Source organism: Elephas maximus, chromosome 11, assembly GCF_024166365.1.
Source record: "Elephas maximus indicus isolate mEleMax1 chromosome 11, mEleMax1 primary haplotype, whole genome shotgun sequence".
Lineage (NCBI taxonomy): Eukaryota > Metazoa > Chordata > Mammalia > Proboscidea > Elephantidae > Elephas > Elephas maximus.
This window is the reverse complement of record NC_064829.1, coordinates 39,504,119-39,522,039: the sequence shown is the minus strand read 5'-3', so window position 1 is coordinate 39,522,039 and position 17,921 is coordinate 39,504,119. Positions and strand designations below refer to the sequence as shown.

At 36.6% G+C, this 17,921-nt stretch overlaps 1 protein-coding gene across 1 annotated transcript in view; it reads right to left on the bottom strand.

Moving 5' to 3' along the window:
* Positions 1 to 907: 907 nt before the first annotated feature.
* RNF125 (ring finger protein 125) overlaps positions 908 to 17,921 on the bottom strand; it is a 33,134-nt gene continuing 16,120 nt past the window's right edge. The window contains exons 2-6 of the mRNA XM_049902282.1: positions 12,636 to 12,789; positions 8,802 to 8,890; positions 6,087 to 6,177; positions 3,616 to 3,723; positions 908 to 1,504 (exon numbers count right to left, since the gene is read on the bottom strand). Of these exons, the coding sequence (XP_049758239.1) occupies positions 1,418 to 1,504; positions 3,616 to 3,723; positions 6,087 to 6,177; positions 8,802 to 8,890; positions 12,636 to 12,789 (529 nt within the window). The 3' untranslated portion in view covers positions 908 to 1,417. The remainder of the gene's footprint in view (positions 1,505 to 3,615; positions 3,724 to 6,086; positions 6,178 to 8,801; positions 8,891 to 12,635; positions 12,790 to 17,921) is intronic.

The following is a 17,921-nucleotide window of genomic DNA, read 5'->3' as shown; positions in this document are numbered from 1 at the left end:
GCCATCTAATGAAGAATACACCATGACCTACAGTCTTGTCAAAATGATGGAACCTGAGTCTGCTCAGACCTCTAGATCCATGTGCCAGTATCCAGAGGACAGAGGAACGTGCTGAATTGCACCATAAGTATGCAATCAGCAAAATAAAAATTGTGGGAAACTCTACAGGTCATAAGACTTGGATTCTTCAACAAGGAAAAGAAAGGGAAATTGTAGATTAAAAAGGGATGTAAAAGACAGCCAAATTAAAAAAAAAAAAAATTAATGGGGAAGATTTAAATAGTGTCTACAGATCCACATTTGGGTGATAAAATAATAAGGAAACGCAAGGAAATTGTTGCTATGGAAGTCAGTCTTTTAGTTACTTTTGTAGGGCTGGGTGCAACAGTTGTAACTGTGGCAGGATACATGGTGGACATCTGGGTAGCTGGCAGAGTTTTCCAAAAGAATGTTTTCTTATGGTAACATATGTTATACATTTTGTGCTATGTTTTTTGGCTATGAGTTCTTTTTTTTAAAACATTTTATTGTGCTTTTAGGTGAAGCTTACATAGCCAATTACTTTTCCAATCAATAATTCTCATACAAATTCTTTCAGGACTTTGGTTGCTGTGTTTGGTTTTCAGTATTTGTGTTTTACTTCATAATTTTTTAAAAGGTTAAAATTAAAAAAAAAAAATCAATGTCCTTAGGGTTTCCAATTAACGATAGTTATAAATAGTAGCTGATAGTTCTCAAGAATTGCCTAAATTATAGAAATATTTCTAAATAATAACCTACAAATATTTGAAAAATATAATATTAAATTCTTATGTATACATATAATTATAAGTTGAAGAATTAAGTATGCATTCCTAACACAAAATTAATTTTGTTACAGTATTATGTAATACAATTGGGTTAAATTGACTTCGTCAACTTCCAGTATTTTCTTTCCTATTTCTATAAAAGATTATTCATGTTATTCCATTATAAGCTAGAACATGAATATTGGGACATACTTTGTATTTCCTTGAATGACCACAGTTTGTTTCACTCTCCATCTTTTTACACAGAGCAAAAACTACCTTGTCCAACTATAAAGGTAGTAATTAACACGTAGCATTACACAGTGTCATCCAATTTGCAAATAAAGATCCATATACCCAGATCTGTGTTCTATTCCATAATATTAACGGCTGGCAACTATTTTTGTTGTTGTTGTTAATTGTCTAAGAAACTCAAGAACATAAAATAAATTTAAACCATCAAAATGAAAGCCATTTTTAAATGCAATATAACAATGAACAGGGACAAACGTATAATTGTGTTGTATATTTTTGCCCATCAAAGATTGACAATTTCCCTCCAATTGTTCAAGCAGCATCTCAACAAATGGTGCAATTGTATGGTCTCCTTCTACTTCCTCTTAGTAAAACTATGTGGTGTTTGAGTGATTCATATAGTCAAGAAGTGACCGGTCTAAGACTCTTCGGATAAGAGCTTCCTCAATGATATTAAAATCCTATAATAAAGAAAAATAATTATAAATATACAACCAGATTCAATAGTGTTTCAGAAACTGACGGATGAAGGTCAGGGTAATGCCCTCATTTTACTGGGAACTAAAAAACCTATTACAGAGTCCAGAACTTTTGTTTTGGGGTTAACGCCTTTTCTACTTCTTTAAAAAAAAATCAAACCCATTGCCGTCAAGTAGATTCTGACTCATAGTGATCCTATAGGACAGACTAGAACTGCCCCACAGGGTTTCCAAGGCTGTAAATCTTTACCAAAGCAGACTGCCACATCTTTCTCCCATGCAGCAGCTGAGTGGGTTCAAACTGCTGACCTTTTGGTTAACAGCTGAGTGCTTAACCACTGTACCACCAGGGCTTCTTCTATTTTATTTGACTGCCTATCAATTACCTAGTTATTGTCATAACAATATAGCCTTGATTTGGAATTTAAAGTTTTTATCTGATCTAACTGGTAGTTTTAAATCAACATTACAAATCCTGATCAGAGTGCTATGTTCCACATAAACATGTACCATGTATAGTTAAATGTTATCTTGAAATTGCCTGTTATGGGTTAAATTGTGTCCCCCAAAATATATGTTGTAAATCCTAACCTCTATGCCTGTGGTTAAAATCCCATTTTAGAATGGGTTGTCTCTGTTGTGTTCTGAGGCAGGATTAGTGCAGGGTGCATCTTGAGTCTATCTCTTTTGAGATATAAAAGAGATTAAATAAGCAAGTGAGAGAAGCAGAGATGTGGGGAGATGCCAAGACACATGAAGATCACCCAGAAGCAGAAGCTCAAACAGACAAGGACCTTCCTCTGAGCTAACAGAGAGAGAAGGCCTTCTGCCAGAGTTGGTACCCTGAATTCAGACTTCTAGCCTCCTAAACTGTGAGAAAATAAATTTCTGTTTGTTAAAGCCACGCACTTGAGGTATTTCTGTTATAGTAGCACTAGATAACTAAGACATTGCCTAAATGAAAACCATCAAAACCATATGAATATTTATGTAAATTCAAATTTAGCCCTTAACGTTTCATGTATTAATATAAAATTAAAAATAAAAGATAATACACATGGCCATTAGTGATCCCCCCCCCCAATAATAGGCAATACCCCCTTTGCTTTTTAGATATCATAGTGGTTAAGTGCTATGGCTGCAGACCAAAGGGTCAGCAGTTCAAATCCACCAGGTGCTCCTTGGAAACTCTATGGGTCCTATAGCGTCGCTATGAGTCAAAATCGACTCGATGTCACTGGGTTTGGTTTGGTTCGGTTTATGAAAGAACAAACTGAAAGGGCTTAGGGGACAATGTACTACCCTGACATGATAACACATGGGCTGAAGTGGAGCAAAGGCTATGGTAACCTTTCCTTGCTTTTATCATTTCTGAAAATGAGAAATACTGTCATAAGGATAAAACTATTCCTACTATGTCTAATTTTCTTCTGTTTGAAAAAAATTCTCAACGAAATAACTTTGGTCACGAGTTGGTAGTTCTTGATGTTAGCCGATAGGTACATGGAGGTTTATCATACGACTCTATTCTTGTAAATGTTTTAAATTTTTTCATATTATTTTTTTTAAGTTTAAAAATGTTCAAAAACAGGAGTTTTGTGTTTTATAGAAACTAAATAAAAAATGATAAGGCCCATCTGTGTTACTATACTGATAAGATCATATATGTTATTAGTCATCCAATGTACTATAAAAGCAATTGGACACAGAACATATGTTCTTAGTTATTTCATTACTGACATGATTTCATCTCAGCTATCTAAGTTTTCAGCTTCATAAAAATTATAAATATATATAGGGAGGAGCTAGAGTAGAAATTAAAACAATAATTTTAAAGCTAAATCTGGCTCTTTATACAATGGCTGATTATCTAGATCACAAAGAAAATTTTGTCCAAGGCAGATAACTGTTTTGATATGAATAATAAAATTTATAAAACATTGAATTTTTATGATTTCCTCCTTAATGTTAATACTTCACACTTTAGTTATATGCACATTTTTTTCTCCTAGAATTTTATTCACTTGGATTGAAAAGGTAAGTTTAACACAGACAGCATGAAAAATAATGGAAATAGAAAACAATATACTTACTATGAAATCATCGTAAAACAAAGTGTGACTGACTTGCAAATGTCGTATTAAACTGCCATTGAAGCTGCTTGCATTCTCATTAGGTATTAAACGGCAAAGTGGACAGAACTGGAAATTAATAAGATGAAAAGTTCAAGAAAGAATTTGAAGTAATTACTATGTCTGAATTTTCAAAAGTAAGGAACCATTCAAAACAAAGTAAATTTTAACTTCATGAATCCATTGGCCATTGTTCAGTATGCCGCCTTAAAATTGCATAAATATTAAAGGAACAAATAAAATTACATTTATTTCTATGCATTTCTTCTCTGTGTACATACATAAAAGTATAGCTATTTGCTTCATACTTATAAACTTATTACTTGAAAATTATTACGGTTAGTAGATATACCACGATTTACTTAACTGTCTACCTCTATACTTAAGGGTTTTTGTTTTTGTTTTGTTTTTTGTCATTTTGAGAATATTGTAAGATAGAATTAAACCGTATTTAACCTTTTGAAATTGACTTTTTTCACTTGCTCTAATGACCTTGAGACTCATTTAAGTTGTGTGCATTAATAGTTTGCTCCTTTTTATTGATGCCATGAATGTACCAGTTCATTTATCCATTTCACCTTTTAAAGGACATTTAGGTTGTTTCCAACTATTGGCCGTTATAAATAAAGCTGCTATAAACATTTGCATACAGACCTGTGTGTAAACATACATTGTAATTTGTCCAGGATAAATTTCTAGGCATATGATTGCTGCGCTATATGATAATTTTAAGAAACTACCAAACTGTTTTCCAGAGTGGCTGTGACATTTTACTTTCCCACCAGCAATGTGTGGATGATCCAGTTTTTCCTCGTCCTCGTCAGCATTTGGTACTGTCAATGTTTTTTTCTTTTGGGGGGGCCATTCTGATAGGTGTGTAGTGGCAGGTCATCATGGTTTCAATTTGCACTTCTCTAATGGCTTCAATTTGCTTTTTTTTTTTTTTAATGGCTAACATAATGAGAATTTAAGTTAAAATGTCAGGCATTAAATCAGGTAGTATTTTCATTTAATCCTTACAAAAACTGACTGAATGCTTATTTTGGCAAAAAGCTCAATTTCAGAGAGGGGACCGGTTAGCTTAAATTCACACAACTATAAAACGGTTAGCTTAAATTTACACAACTATAAGTATCAGAATTGGAATCCAGGTCTCTTAATGAACAATCCAATGTTCTTTTCAAATTATAAAAATGTCCAGTTTACTAGCTGTTATGATAATTTTTTTCTTACTTTAAATTTAAATGAAGTTTTTATGTAATTCTTTTCTTTCTTACTGTTTTATGGAGGTTTCAGTTTCAGGGTGCTCAATTTCTAGAAATAAGGGTCTATTTCTGAATTTTGTTGTACTCCGTTAATCTGTCTTGTTTTTAAGAAAATCACATTATTTTCATTATTATTGTTTTATAATTACTTATAGTTTTCTAATGCTGTGGCCATCTCAGTTAATTGGTTATACTGTGCATCCCAAGAGAGCACTTAATCCATGCAGAGACCACTGTATAGCAATGAACGTAGAGTTGAGGCCAGGAAATATTTTAACAGGAAAACAGTGTTAATTTTTGTGGTGTGGGAGAAGGATCATTAGTTATCGAGATGTGTTCATTCAACACTCTTTCTGGGCCCTTACTATGTGTTAGGCCCTTGGGATGTGGAGAACAGAAACATAGTTATATTGCATCGCCTTTGAAGTAAGACAACATGGGGTTCAAGTGCTATCACGGGCTCTTACTAGCTGTTGGACATAAGCACATAAGTTCCCTCTTCTGTAAGATGGGAATAATACCACCTACCTTGTAGAGCTATTGTGCTATTTAGAGATTTGACCCAACTGGTAACAATTCAAATGTTCAAAAATGGTAAAATGGCTAAGGCAATGATGCTGTATACACTCTGGTTTACCTCATGACTATACAAAAATTAAAATGATAAAAGCCACACTGTAAAGGAAAACCAAAATGCTAGGTGGGAAATAAAAAAGACAGAACTCCAGTCTATATTTAATAAGCAAGCATATGGCTAAAGATTCACACAATGATGAAACAATGGATTGCGAATGACTTTCTACTTTTCATTTCCAGGGTATTGTTACGATAATGCTATTTGCATTATTTAAAATCCTTTCTTTAATTTAGGATTTTACCATGGTTTTTAGTATATTAAAGATAAATCTTAACTGTGCATTTTGGGTATTCCTTTTAGTTGATCTCTTTTGCTTAATTTCATAAGTGAAAGAGTGATTGCATGTTAGTAGTTCTTATGAGTTTTAACTCAATACTTTGACATACTATTAATAGTCATGAAATGACCATAACCTTGACATAAATTATCATTCATTGTAATACATCTATATATACAAGATTAATAAATAGATTTTCTAAAATTTCCTAAATTCGGACATTGCTAAAATACATAGTAACAAAAATTCCTACCACAGGTCTCCGTTCTGATCTGTGATGAGTAATACAATGATCCAGCAAGCTGTCTTCATCCAATTCCCTCTCACAAAATGGACACACACACCTAGAAATAACAGAATAAAATATTGCTAAGGTAAAGAATAGAATGTTGGTGAATCTACTTTCTAGTCCTAGTTCTTCCTCAGATTTGATATTATTCTTACTATCCTGATAGTGGTTTTGGTGCCTAGATTTTTCCCCATGAGAACTGCAAATGCGTATCCTTCATAGGAGGAGCCTTAGTGTCGCAGTGGTTAAGCACTTGGCTGCTAACCGAAAGGTTAGCGGTTTGAAACCACCTGCCGCTCTGTGGGAAAAAGATGTGGCAGTCAGCTTCCATTAAGATTACAGCCTTGGAAACCCTATGGAGCAAACCTACCTTGTCTTATAAGGTCACTATGAGTCAGAATCGACTCAACGGCAATGAGTTTTGGTTTAATCTTCACAGAGGTGTAGCAGAGAAACAGCTCGAGTACATTCAAGCACTTTATTCTCTTTGGAAAGAGCACCAATTAGTTGAGAAACTGAGGATCACATCACCTGGCTGCCCCTGAGATATTTTTTTCTTCTTCTGTTTCCTGATTCAGGTAACATCTGAATTAGGTGTTATCTTCTAACTCCAGTAGCATATATATCTAAATATTTAGACTCACATTATTAGTATCCAGGGAAGAATGATTAGTTTCAGGCTCACAACTAACTAACTACCTTGTTACACCTTTATGTGCACGTGCAAGTATTTATCCCTTACATCGATCGGCACTAATACAGCAGCCATTAGCCATATGTCTCTATTGAGTGCTTGAAATGTGGCTAGTCCAAACTGAGATGTGCTGGAAGGAGAAAATGCACACTGAATTCCAAGGGCTTAATATGGGGAAAAAAAAGAATGTAAAATATCTCAAAAAATTTTATTTTGACTACATAATAATATTTTGGTTATATTAGTTTAAATAAAATATATCAAAATTAATTTTACCTGTTTCTTTTTACTTTTCTTAATATGACTACTAGAAAATTTTAAATTATAGATGTGATCTGCCTTATATATTTATGGGACAATGGTGCCTTAAATTCCTCGGGACAATATGGAGTCTTGAAATGTTTTGTTCACTTTCTATTACAGATGTAACTTCCTGCTCCCTAAGACTTGTTCTCTGGACAAGCTCCCTGTATAAGAATTAAAGAAAATTGAATCATGGAGTAAACCCATCAATAAAGCAAAGATTTCTATTAAAATGCAAATATTAATCTCTCTTGTAAGATTGATTAATGAACCACTTGTTCCATTTTCCATTCTTTATTATTATAGTCTAAGCAGCAGAAGAAATTAGGATTTAAATTAGTTTCCAAGTATTTTTAAGTTTTCATAAAACCCAATAAAATTTGCAATAAACCCACATACTTAAAATTGTCATCCTTTATATCAACCCACTTGTTATCTTTCCTTCCAATTGGTCCTAGTGGCCAATCTAACAGAATCCACACTCGTAGCTAAAATGCTCTTTAAAATTTTATAACATCATGTATAAAACTAATCCTATAACAAACAGCAGGTATATTCTCAAAACACTGTCTATATATCTAAAACCCTGAGCTATTTTTACAAATAACACAGACATTAAAATTCTGGTAAAACAAAAAGAATGGGATGATCATTTAGACTTTTAGGTTACAAACTTTAAGCTATATATTTAGCATATTTTCTTAAAATATAACAGAGCTAACATCTTTCTTCAGGAGAGAGAAAGAAATTTTACCAATACTGAGCACTACTATTAGGTAGCTGAGTTTATAAGCGGATTTAATAGTTTCAAAGCTATCAGCCTATACAGGAGAACGCAAGACATTTCTTCAGTAGCAGCAGAATCCAAACTTTATAATTACTCTGATACAGCTAAATTACCCTTCTAATAAGGATACTAATGACCCAAATTTGTTTCTTTGTTTTTCTTTAAAGAAAAAAAGAGTCAATGATCAATATCCTCCATTCATCTACTAACCACCTTCATCCCATATGCCAGTCCCGACATATGATTTCCCACCAGAAAAGCATAGGATTCAGAAGCCCTGATGGTGCAGTGGTTAAGAGCTTGGCTGCTAACCAAAAGCTCAGTGGGTCAAAACCTCCAGCCGCTCCCTGGAAACTCTGTGAGGGCGATCCCACACTGTCCTATAGGGTTGCTATGAGTTGAAATTGACTCAACAGCAATATGTTTTTTTATGGGTCCCAAGTCTGTTCTTTCCTTGTCAAAACATATACCAAGATGCCACTTCCGACCAGCAAGATGAGAGGGAATGAGGTGGGGAACTAAGGGATGAAGATGGAAGAGTAAAGATGAATAACTCCTTAACTGTAATCTACTTCAGGAGCCTGTTGGTCAGAAAACAGAGTCTGGCAGAAATTTAACAGCTCTACATTTTATTTTTAGATCTTCCTTAATACAAACTTGTCTGACGAAGTTGCCCCAATTTCTCCAGGATGTGGTCAGTTCCCTCCACACAAGTTTTTTAAAATAGCGAGAACAAAGTTCTTTGGCAATGATTACTATCACCAGGTATTATGGTTAAATGCCTAAACACAACTCCATATGTATTTTCATACTAAAAATGTTCAACTTTACACCTCATTAAATTCTTTACAGAGATATGAAAGTTAGCATTAAACTGTACTGTACTGAAACAAACCTTGTCTCCCCAAGTTCCTGTAGTGGTCCATACTTATCTATGTATTTCTGGCAAGTCCTTATGTGCGCCCTCATTTCGCTGAGGCAAACCTATACAAAAGCAAATTCAAAATAAGCTCACTGTTGAAAGGGGGCTCAGTGACGTCTCATGACACAGCTTTACTACTTTCACTATTTCAAATAGCATCACACTGTGGGGTCGGTTGATGAAAAGGATGCATTCATGACAACAGTACTACAGAGTTAAGGCATTATCAAAAATTATACCATTTTTAAATCTGCTCAATCCTTAGAAGACCCAAATGTTAAATCCTTGAACTTCATTCTTCTAAAAAGCATATATTTTTTAAGGTAGAAAAATGTTACTCAAATTTACTTTTTTTGGATGTCACTACTTAAATAGGTGATGAAAATAAGGAAGTGAGAAAAAAGGGGGGAGGGAGAGGAAAAAGAGAGCAAGAGGGAAGAAAGAAGAGATAAAAAGAAAGGAAAACAAAGGTAAAAAGAACCAATGTGTAAATTTTAGAGATGTCCACAGTAAGTAAAAAGAAACCCTGTGCCTTCGGGGAAGATATAAATACCATGGCTTTATAATACGCCCGGTAGCATTGCATGAATACATAATACACAGTATACTTAATAGCCCCATTAAGGGAAAGCACAAAAGACAGCCTTGCAGTCCATTTTTTATCAGTGCAGGATAAGGAGCCCTTGTTCCTCCAGATACACGTTCAGAGATCCTAACCACAAGGGATCTGTTGCAAACGTATATTCTATTAAATGCGTCATTAGAAACTTCGATAAAATCTTGTGCTAAAGGCAGCTTTCTACAGTTGTGGTATGGTGGCAGACCCACTCAACTTCATTTTGCACAAGGTAAGGAAGCCAAACCTCAAACATTATATCTACCATATCAAAGAAACAGCTATAATTGTTTAAGAAAATACAAAAAGGAAAACTAGCAGAAATGTAAAAAAAAAAAAAATCCTTGCTTTACAAATATCCATCTAAAAGATGTAACACCTAGGATTGATGTAGGTAGCTGTCTTAAGACAGATGTGTTTTACAACCTTTAACAGCCAACTTTGTACACGAGCGCTCTCTCATTTCTTTACTGCTTCTACTAAGAGATTCTTTCTTTCTCTTGGTATTCCTTAATAAACAAAGAGAAGCACTCCTCACAGAAATTAGCAATTGGGAATTACATACTGACAAATGAATTGATAAATTCTTTTTTTTTTTAATAATTTTTATTATGCTTTAAGTGAAAGTTTACAAATCAAGTCAGTCTCTCACACAAAAACCCATATACACCTTGCTAAAACACCTTGCTACACACTCCCAATTTCTCTCCCCCAATGAGACGGCCCACTCTCTCCCTCCACTCTCTGTTTTGGTGTTGAATTGATAAATTCTTAGACTGTCTACTCTACATAGAAAATTATGTAAATCATTGTAAGAGATGGCAAAAGCAAAGTAAGCCATTGTGTCTCCTCTAAAGGTACTTACAATCTAACGGAGGAAAAAAGATGTGTAACAAGTATATAGGAAACTGCTTGATATAGGGTGCTAGAATACAAAGGTTAGGCCTCATGGAATGGGGATCAGGCCTGAAACCTGAAAAATTATAGGTAGGCTCTAAAATGGCTATCGAAAGAATGGACAGGATTCCTAGCAAGAGGAATAACATAGAAAGAAAGAGATAAATACAAGAAATATCCCAAAGAAAAAAATCAAAGTCCTTCTGACTAATCAAAAATGGAGGTTAAAAAAAGAAGGGGATTTCCACTCAAGATTATTGACAGAATGTTCTTGTTTCTGAGAAAGACACCAAAAGTGGGATAAAAAATAAGCTGGTGATGGAATAATATAATGAGTGTGATATTTTTCACAAAATATCAAAATAGGAAAAGCAATAATCTCTTCTTAAGAATAAAAAAGCTACAGATTTTGATCTTTTACTATGTTGCAGACACTGTGCTAAAAAGCCTTATATATATATTTTATTATTTACCTTCACAACCACCTTGTGACATCAATGTTATCTTTTTTCTCATTTTACAAAGAAGTAAACATGTTACAAAGAAGTACAACCATAATGCTCCTTAGAAGCAAGAATTGAAGGACTGCATCTTATATACTTTGGACATGTTATCAGGAGGGATCAGTCCCTGGAGAAGGACATCATGCTTGCTACAGCAGAGGGTCATCAAAAAAGAGGAAGACCCTCAAGGAGATGGCTGCGACAATGGGCACAAGCATAACATTTGTGAGGATGGTACATGACTGGGCAGTGTTTCGTTCTGTTGTACAGAGTCGCTACGTGTTGGAACCAACTTGATCATACCTAACAACAACAAACAAAAATTTAGATTAATGAATTGCCCAAAACAATGAACAGGAAGTGAGGGAATTTGTTTGATGCTAGAACATCTGATTCCAAAGACCATTCACAAATTCTGTAGTCAGGTAGCCATGAATAGATTACTGACTTTTATATAAATATTCAAAAATGCATTGAATACTTACTATGTGCCAGTCACTTTTTAAAGTGCTGAGTACATAGCTATCAAAAAAAAAAAAAAAAAACAACCAGGACACAGTCCCTACCCTCACAAAACTTAAATTTGATGAGATTAACCGACATTAAGCCACAAAAACATAATTACAAATGATAATAAGTGGTATAAAGGAAATGTACAAGGTGCTAAGATAAAGTATAAAACCTGTTGCCACTGAGTCGCTTCTGACTCATAGTGACCCTACAGGACAGAGGAGAACTGTCCCACAGGGTTTCCAAGGAGCAGCTGGTGGATTTGGACTGCCAGCCTTTTGGTGAGCAGCCAAACACTTAACCACTGTGCCACCAGGGCTCCAAAATAAAGTATAACAGAGCTATAATTTAGATTAATGACCAGAAAGGTTCTCTAAAGAAATGTAGATCCTCGGTACCAGTATCTTCAGTATCCTTCTGGTCTCTAGACTGCTATATCTAAATACCCTCTTAGCGTCTCCCTTTGGCAGCTAAAACTTAACATATCAGAGTTTAAGTCTTGGGATTCTTCTCCAAATCCACTCCCCATGATAGCACCCTCACCCATCCATGTCAGAAACCCAGGAGGCATTTTTGAGGCTTCACTCTTACTCACCCCTGCATCCAGCCAATTATCAAATTCTAACAATTCTATCTCCTAAATAGATCTCGAAGCAACCTCTTACTCCACATCTAATGCTTATCACCCAATCTAGACGTCTTGTGTGACCTATCTTAATAGTCACCTAACTGGTTTCACCAATTCCACTCTTGTCCCCTTTCCAAACCACTCTCCACACAGATGCTAGAGAAATATATTAAAAATATAAACTGAATCACTACACTCTAAAACTTACAATCTTTCTATGGCATACTATTATATTTAGGACAAAAATCAAAGTATCTTTTACATGGCCTCCAAGACCTCACATGATCTGACCAGGTTAATACTACATCAAAGGAGGAAAACTGAAAACAGGAGGAGAGGATCAATAGAGATAAATATTACAAAGACCAGAATAACATAGGTGGAAACATGCCACTGGATTTGATAATAAAGCTATGATCAAATGAGCTGCAACAGAGCAGCAGGAATGGAAGCCATAATACGGGGCTGCAGTGGTAAAGGGAAGAGAGGAAATGGAAGGGATCAATGAAAATATTTGAAAAATTAGGTGATGGTAGGAGCCAGGTAACAGAAACAGGGTAGGATGAGTCAAAGGCATAGATAAAATGATTAGCTGCAGAACAATTTTTCAGGGACCTAAGCTGGTAACCACGAACATATGCAGGGACACATACCAGGGTGTCACACTCAGTGCAATTCTGGTACTCAGACTTCATTCTTTTGGCTACATCAGTAGCTGGAACTCCTTCTGAAGGAAGATATGCCCGGCAATAAGGACAGGTCCACTTATTGTTCTTTAGACTGGTAGCAATACAGGAACGGCAGAATCTATCAAAATAAACCAAGAACATGTCACTTTCCCGAAAAGGTACAAAGGAGGCACACTATGTGTTTGTTTTTATAAACTGTATTTTAATGACATTTTGTACACTATGAGCCATACTACCAAATTAAAGGTCCACTTGCAACCTACACTTCTCAGGGATGATCCTACGTTGCCAGTAAGACTGTTTTGGGGTCACGCATTCTCACCACGTGCACTGCAAGCATTTAAACAAAACTGAGAACAGAGACAAAGTGGGGAAAATAGCATTCCTATAAACAGACTTAAAACTACAACTCAAAGCATATCCATTGTGTGCTTCCTTTTCCTTTATTCTATTTTACCTCAAGATTTTTTGGCAAACAGGTGTTTGCTCTGTGAGATTTTGTGTGTTAGGTAAGAAAACAGCAACAAGTTGAGGAGGTAAAAATATCAGACACGTTATAATTAAAAAAAAAAAATTTAAAGCCATCCCCAGATATAGGAAATTAACTAACCAAAATTACCACTGTTAGGAATATCCTCCAAGTCAAATATATTCTCTGGTTTACTTAAAAATGTTCATAATAAAATCCTAACACAGTCAACACAAGTTGCGGAAAATCTTCACTTATTTATAGGAGTTGTTGAAAGCTAAGTGCATGCTGAGGGAAAATGAACTTTTAGATGTTATACATGTGTGATGGTTAAGACTGTGTGTCATCTTGGCTGGGTTATGATTCTCAATGTTTATATGTGATCACTCCCATGATGGGATCTGCTGTGAGTAGCCAATCAGTTGAAAGGGAGTTTCCCTGGGTGTGTGGCCTGCATCTGAATATAAGGAGACATTCTAGCTTTTTGCTCACGCTGGATCTTGTGGCTGCCTCCTGTTTTCATGACACCGGTTCTTAGAACTTGAGTTATCAGCTTATGTGCCAATCTTGGCATTCGTCGGTCTTCACAGCCTGTGAGCTGGAGCCTTGCTCTCTGACCCACTGATCTTGGGTTCACCAGCCCCTGCATCGACATGAATCAGGAGAAGCCTTGTGGTTTTGCCTGTCAATCTTGCGATTTATCAATCTTCACAGCCTGTGAGCAAGAGCCTTACTCTCTGACCTGCCGATCTTGGGTTCGCCAGACCCCGTGTTTATGTAAATTGGGAGATGCCTCTATCCTGATCCAAGGACTTCAGATGTTCCAGCCTCTACAATCACGTGAGCCGTTTCCTTGATATAAATCTCTGTACATATATTTACACACTTCACTCCTTTTGCTTCTCTGGAGAACCCAGCCTAAAACAACACATTAGCATGACCTGATATCTCTTATACTATTCAGCATATAATATCTATATGTGAATATTAATACATGTTAAAAGTTAAGCTTTTTAAAATTTAAATATACTATAATATGTCATGAGTTGACTTGTGTCCCCCCAAAATATATGCCAACTTGGCTAGGCCACGATTCCCAGTATTGTGTGGTTGTCCTCCATTTTGTGATCTGATGTAATTATCCTCCATTTTGTGATCCTAACCTGTATATATTAATGCGGCAGGATCAGCATGCCATGTATCTTGAGTCACAGCCTTACAAAAGGATGTGGCTCAAGTCACACCCTTGCTGAGTCACAACTTTTATCTTACAAGACATAAAAGAAAGGAGAAGTGAGCAGAGAGGTAAGGGACCTCATTGCCACCAAGAAAGAGGAGCTGGGAGTGCAGCACATCCTTTGGACCCAGAGTTCCTGTGCTGAGAACATCCTAGACTCAAGGAAAGATTGATGTCAAGACACATGGAGATCTTAAAGGAACTCTGGACCCACAGATGTTGAAAGGAGACAAGGACCTTCTTCCAGAGCCAACAGAGAGAAAGCCTTCCCCTAGAGTTGGCACCATGAATTCGGACTTCTAGCCTCCTAAACTGTGAGAGACTAAATTTCTGTTTGTTAAAGCCATCAACTTGTGGTGTTTCTGTTAAGGCAGCACTAGATAACTAAGACAACATACTAACAGGAGCCCTGGTGGTAAAACAGTTAAGTGCTTGGCTGTTAACCAAAGGTTGGAGGTTTGAACTCACTCAGTGGTTCTGTGGGAGAAAGACCTGGTGATCTGCTCCTGTAAAGATTATAGCTGAGAAAACTCTGTGGGGCAGTTCTACTGTCACGTGGGGTTACTACTAATCGGAGCAGCTAACAACAGCACACATACTGAAAAGTTCATATATCATGGGTATACAGTTCAATGAATTTTCACAACCGAACGCCCATACATATAAAAAAAGAACATGGCCAGTCCCCAGAATCTCCCCTTCAGTTCCCTTCTGGTTACAATTCTAACCCCTCTAAGGTTCAACTTCTGACTTCTAACAGAATGGATTCGTTCTGCCTGTTTTTGTACTTTATATAAATGGAGTCATATGGTATGGACTCTTTTGTGCCTACTTTCTTTAGCTCAGTATTGATCGTGAGATTCATCCATATTGTTGTGTGTGGTTGAGATTGTCCATTCTCATTTTATAAGGTCTGCTGTGTGAATACACAATAATTTATTTACCATTATCATTGATGGGCTTTGGAATAGTACTTAACTGCTTTCTCATGTTAAAGTTTAATAATGGGCAAGCACAGCTATTTTCCAAATCATTCTTGTTCTGTTTTTTCTCCCTTAATTCCCAATTACATTAGCCATTATCTATTCTTAAAAGCACTCTCTTCCGCATCTGTTATAAAATTGTTATAAGCACTCAGAGGATGCTTATGTTTGCATAGTGCTTGAGGCATCTACTTGATGTTTATGCCTGCCCAGCATATATTCCCCCTTATTCTTGCAATTGCATTGTGATTTTGCTCTGCAGGAACTACACCCCTTAAATAAGATACGACCCTTGGTGTGACCTTAATTAAGGTGCCCACCATCCCCTGGCTGAAAGTGTGAACACCTGACATAGGCTAGGCCAAGCAGACCCTCTCCCTGGAAGTTGACTCCTAAACAGAGCGACATACTGACTTTGCAACAACTGGGTGGGATTATCCTTCTCATTACTTAGGACCCCAGATCTACTTAAATTCCTACCCTTTTTCTTTGATTCTGTGAGCTATCCTATTTATTTCCTATATATGTGATTTAACCTCTATGTACCTCAGTTTTCTCATCTGTACACAGGAATAATGATCTTTCATAGGAAGTTTACTCCCATGTACAGATGAGGAAACTGAGGTACATAGAGGTTAAGGCAAATACATAGAAAGCGTCTGAATTTGGTTGGTTTTACACTAGAATTTTCTGACCCAATGTTCAATAACCTTTCTTTCCACAACCACCACTGCCCCTAGTTGAAAACAGCAACATTTTAAGAATCAAGAGACCTAATTCCTCTGCTGTATTTCACTTCTCTATGCCTCAGCTAAGGAGCCCTGGTGGCACAGTGGTTAAGCACTCAGCTGCTAACTGAAAGACTGGCATTTCGAATCCACCAGCAGCTTTGTAGGAGAAAGATATGGCAGTCTGCTTCCATAAAGATGACAGTCCTGGCAACCCTATGGGGCAGTTCTACTCTGTCCTATAGGGGAGCTATGAGTCAGCATTGACTCGACAGCAAGGGGATGCCTCAGCTAATTGTAAATTCTAAGGCCCAATCTGCCCTTGCATTTCTGAGTCCTAAAAATTGATTTTCAAAGTGTAGTCTCTAATGTATCTTCTGGAAACCCTGTTGGTGTAGTGGTTAACCAAAAGGTTGGCAGTTTGAATCCACCAGGCACATCTTGGAAACCCTATGGGGCAGTTCTACTCTGTCCTATAGGGTTGCTATGAGTTGGAATAGGCTTGATGGCAACGGGTTGGTTTTTTTTTTTTTGCTTTAATGTGTCTTCTAATATATTAATATTTCTAATATAACACTATGGTTCTGACATTAATTATCTGCTTATGTAACTTAGGATAATTCAGATAACACTTTTTTTTTTTTATCTAAAAGTTTTCCCCTTTTTCTTACAACTTATTTGAGTTTTATGGCAATGTGAACAGAAGACTAGTATTCATTGGTGCCAAGTCCTGTGGTGGGCACTAACGTACATTAACTTATTTAACCCTCACCAAAACCAAAACCAAACCCAAACCCACTGCCGTGTAGTTGATTCCGACTCATAACAACCCTATTGGACAGCGTAGAACTTCCCCATAGGGTTTCCAAGGCTGTAAATCTTTACTGAAGCCACATCCTTCTCCTGCATTTAGCAGTAATCCTAAAATACTGCTCTGCCTTCCCTTCACTTATGATGGCAACCTGAGGTTTAGAGAGCTACAACAACATGCCACAGTTACACAGCAAGAGGACAGTGGTGCTTTGATCCTCCACCAGTTTCAATAAAGCCTCAAAGTTTGTACTCTTTTTCAAGACACCTCATTCCTCCCAGTGACAACCACAAGCAGCAATATTATAAGATCAGGGATATATCTGAATACACCAGTTGGCCTTATAATGAGTATTTCTGCCATTATTTTGTAAATGCTTTGCACATGTTTTGATAACTACAATTGATAATGACAACAACAGAAATACCTAGAAAGTATTAATGAAAGAGCACATTTGAAGGCATTTTTTTTTTTTGTCAAGTCCCTCACTATAAACCCCCCTTACTTCTGCACAGTGGTGATAGATGTGGCATGAAACTCTCAAATGAGAATTTATATATATGATGTTGTATTATGTGAGATGAATAGTTGCAAATCTGGAAGACCAGTCAGTTAACTGTATTCATTTTAACAAAAGTTATTATCAGTGAAGCCAAGATGGCGGAATGGACAGATGCTTCCGTTGAGCCCTCTTTACAACAAAGACCTGAAAAAACAAGTGAAACGAGTATATTTGTGACAAGCTGGGAGCCCTGAGCATCGAAGGCAAGCTTAGACAACAAACTGAGGGGCAGGGGAAGGAAAAAAACGTTCAGAAGCGGAGAGGAGTTACCGGACCTGAATCGCGGGGAGCCCTCAGACACCATTCCCAGAGCAGCAGCGGCGGCGGCAGGCTGGTTCTAGCGTTAGGCTGCAGTTTCCTCAGGGAGAAGCAGTGAGCCACACAGCCCACTAACACCTCCGGAACCTGAGCAGAAGGGCACTCTCGGCAAAAAGTAAGTACTTGCGTTTATTTTACCCCG